This window comes from Mus pahari, chromosome 17, assembly GCF_900095145.1.
Source record: "Mus pahari chromosome 17, PAHARI_EIJ_v1.1, whole genome shotgun sequence".
Taxonomy (NCBI): domain Eukaryota; kingdom Metazoa; phylum Chordata; class Mammalia; order Rodentia; family Muridae; genus Mus; species Mus pahari.
The window spans coordinates 20,806,324-20,810,450 of NC_034606.1; the positions used below are offsets into that span (position 1 = coordinate 20,806,324).

The 4,127-nt window shown below is 38.4% G+C and overlaps 1 protein-coding gene across 7 annotated transcripts in view; it reads right to left on the bottom strand.

Moving 5' to 3' along the window:
* Window positions 1-4,127, bottom strand: part of Enpp2 (ectonucleotide pyrophosphatase/phosphodiesterase 2) — a 114,829-nt gene that overhangs the window by 47,934 nt on the left and 62,768 nt on the right. For all 7 annotated transcript variants that reach the window (XM_021217293.1, XM_021217291.1, XM_029547854.1 and 4 more), the window contains exon 9: window positions 246-301. In XM_021217293.1, the coding sequence (XP_021072952.1) occupies window positions 246-301 (56 nt within the window). The remainder of the gene's footprint in view (window positions 1-245; window positions 302-4,127) is intronic.

The following is a 4,127-nucleotide window of genomic DNA, read 5'->3' on the forward strand; positions in this document are numbered from 1 at the left end:
GAGGGGGGAGGGGGAGGGGGGAGGGGGAGAGAGCTGGAAGGGGGCAAGAAAAGAAGTAAAATGAGGCATAGAAAGAACCACTGAGGGGAAAAACAATGCCTAGAAAGTATTTTGTTTTAATCATTAAATTCTCATAAATGTGATGTGTTTACATTTAGCTGAAATGAAATTGACTTAAACTGATGTTTCATCAATTGAAGCATACCGTAATTTTATGAACATTGACAAAAATAAAGGTGACTTACACAGACCAAAAGAATGTCCCGGCTCTCACCCCTTGCTTGGTGGCTGTAATCCATAGCTAATGAGGGAAATATAAGAGGCTTTTAATACATTCTGAGTTCTGGTCAAAGAAAAAGACTAGCATACATTAGATCTGATGTTATACTCTACTCATGCCCACCATAAAATTCACAGTATTTCCAACCACTTTTCTTTCACATCTGGAAGTCAGACTCATTATTTCCCCTAAATGTTATTTAATACATATTCTGAAAAGGTTCTCAAAAGCTCTGCTGCAATGCCAGTGGTTTCTGAAAAATATATTTCATCCCCAAAGTCTCTATTTTCTATACCTATCTTTTCTGATCATTGTTTTAAGCATTACTTTTGTGACAGAATTCTGCTCATCAAAGGATGCAGGGGTAGACCATATGTTTCTTTTATGACTGTCGGCCTTCTGGAGTAGAGTCCCAATTTGGTACCCAGATGTCAGAATCCTTAAATCTAGCTTGTCATGTCTGACTTTAAACTGGATGAATGAGGGCAGAAAAAAAGAACTAAAACAACTACTTCTAAATTATAGCTTCTTCTATATTGCTCATCTAGCTTTTCTTTCCTTTTCTTTTCTTTTTAGAGAATGGGGCTCTAAGGGGAAGTTCCTAGGACAGGCTAGGTGAATGAAGCATTTCATGAGGAGTACTTTTAAATATTCTCTATGAACCAGCTACTAATGCAGGCCTGCAATTGCAATACCAGGGAGTCTGAGGCAAGATGACAAGTCTAGGACACACAGAGAGGTGAGGGATAGTTTTGCTTTGGGTTGGTTTGTTTGGTTTTGGTTTTTTGGTTTCGTTTTGGTTTTTTTGGTTTTGTTTTGTTGTTGTTTTGTTTTGTTTTTTCAATTCTTTCTGCCCGTGCTGATGAGAAATAAAAGATGAAGGTGTTCCAAAGCCAAGCTTCCCACTTTTGCATCCTAGACCCTGACCCTTGCTTCTGTCACCTAACCACTGCATGGGCCTCCAGAAAGTTATTTCATTATTTCATGCTTTGGTTTCCTTCCCAACGCAGATGGACTTTCTAGTGTGTGGGAATGATGCTCTATTTTAATGAGTTAATTCACTTAAAGTCCTTGAACCAGTGTTTTAGCGTTGGGTAAACAGTTCATTTCAATCTTTTATTATTACACAATAGTGAAAATCAGTGGAATCCATTTACTTCAAGCATTAAAAACAGCTTACGGTGGCAAGTGTCCCACAAGTCTGTGGGAAGAAACCCTCTCAAAGGAAGAGAAGAGGCAATACATTCGGGGAACTGTAGTCCAAGACCAAAGCTAACAGGGTCCTTTTCACGTTCCATTCCATTGCATCTGGACTTTAGGAGTATTTTATGACTCCGATAGAAATCTTTATTTTATTGCTTATTTGTTTATTGTAGAAATATGTAATTGAGAAGCACAGGGATCAAGGAGTTTGGTTAACCATTTCAAAGATGCCTAGCTTGAAAAGTTCTGAAAGGATCCTAGATCTCCTTTGAGCATCTAGACATCTACTTCCTAAAGATTCACAGCTAGTGCAGCTAACAAGTGAACCTTAAAGTAGGAGAATGTTGATACCTGTGGGTTTCTGAGTGAGCAGGAGGGAGGAGGGCCTCGCCTCCGACTCATGGCTTCCTCTGATCTAGGACATCTGGTTCTCTGAGATGGCTCATAGATTTAGGAATCTCAAATTGCTCAAAGTATCTCTTAGTCTAGTCCAGCACTGGGAAGCAACCTTCCACCTTATAAACTCTGGCATATTCCATCCAGGTTTCATAGTGCATCCTAGACTTTTACCCTCAGCAATCCGACCAACAAGAGATGACTCAAATTAAACCATCTTGTGTCAGCCTCTAAACAATACCAGATCCTATGGGCTTTTTCCTCATAATATAGGACCAATGTTTATACTTACTTTTTTTCCAGTGACACAAACTTACTGCATTCAGAGCCAAAGAACTTCCTGGAAAGGCAGCTACCTTGCTATTCCCAAGGAAACTGTATCAAATACCAGGTAGTGTTTGATACATAAGAAATATAAGGGACTTGCTAGAGGGAAATAAAATCATCACATGAACCTCTCAAATAATGGCCTACATTCTCCAAAATTATAGTGTAGCATTCATGCTGATGTATGGTGTTATCCGGACAAGGGGAAGTCCCAGCTGTAACTTTTAACTGACCAGAAGAAGGACTTGCAGTGATAGAAGGTTGCAAATACAGTGTGGAGATGACAAGGAACTCTGGCAAAGTTACTCTGATGGCCCTCAAGAAAGCAAGAGTGAGGGATACGGGAGGAATGACTGGAACCCCTGGGTACATTGCTCAAAGGAGCCACTCAGGTGCTGATCTGGCCTAGCTCCACCCTGCTAAGGATGACCAAGATCCCATTTGAAAGATGTTATCACGTGAGATCGTGTTCAAGAAAGCTTGTTCAAGTATGGAATACTTTCTCCATAAAATGTTGGCGTGTACACGAAATGAAAAAGAATAGTCGTATGTTTGGTATATAAAGGAAGACACCAGCTTCAGATGCTATACTTTTGGGACATTCCTAGCCCCCATCCCAACCCATGGCCCTCCTCAGTGGACTGGCAAGCCCATTAATGTGTGGTATTAAAGAGTTTGGAATAAATCACTTATACTGGTGACAAAAATCAGAATCTATCTTTTTACCTAGAGTCTTTTATAGACTAGACTAGCCTTAAACTCATCGCATAACTGAAGATCCTGGTCTGATAGCCCCTACCTTCCAGGACATGTGCATGCCATTAGCCTCAGTTTGCTGTGAATTTTCTGTATTTTCCAGAAAGTCTCTGTTGGAATCATAATTTATATCCGAAACATCCCAAAATATAAACTATTAGGACAATTTGAAGATCAATAAGTGTGTTTCTAGCCAGGCACAGTGTTGTTCATCTATAACCCCAGCAGTAGGAGGCTGACACAGGAGGATTACAAATTTGAGGTCAAATATTTAAAAAAAAAAAAAAAAAAAAAAAAAAAGTGCCCTTCTAAAGAAAAAAAAATGCAAGAAAATGGTCCTTCCTTCTTAGTAGCTACCACACTGACTATATTTTTAAAAGGAAATGAGGGGCCTAATCAGAAGAGAACAAAAAAGTAAATAACAAAGAAGATATGAAACTAATTTTACTCATGTAAGCAATACTCATTAATTATAGTGTTATACATACACATACAAAAAAAACAAGAAAGATAAAGGAGACTAGGTTGGAAAGTAAAAAAAAAAAAAAACATGTTTAATGGGCTTTAAGGACAAGAGAGACATAGGGGAAAACCATGGGCTAAATACTCTATAAAAGATAATATATAAAGTTACCCATACCAACATATAACTTTTCTTTTATTGCTTAGTATACATACCAACATTTTATTGAGAAAGTATTCCATATTTGAACAAGCTTTCTCGAACACATTCTCACGTGATAACTTGTTTCAAATTTTGTTTTAGATCTTATCAAATTAGGGGGTTAAAAACATTTAGTCTCATAGCATGATCAAAGTTTAGCAAATTCTGGGAGATTGAAGCATCAAAAGATGTCTGAAGTCCCCAACCCTCTTTTTGACTTTTTCACAGGGTCTCGCTAAGTTGTTCAGGCTGACCTTGAACTTGTGATCCTTTTAACCTCGGCCTCCCAAGTAGCTAGGATTACATGTTCATATCTAGAGTCTTTCCCTCCCACACAACCACCTAGCCCCTAGGAGCTGAAGGCTGAACCCAGGAAACCTTGCGCTTGCTAGGTTAAGTGCTGTATTGCTAAATCCCAAAGTCCTGGAGTCCTGATCTTAAGGATAAACATCCTAGGGAAAAAAAAAAAAAAAAAAAAAAAAAAAAAAAAAAAAAAAAAAA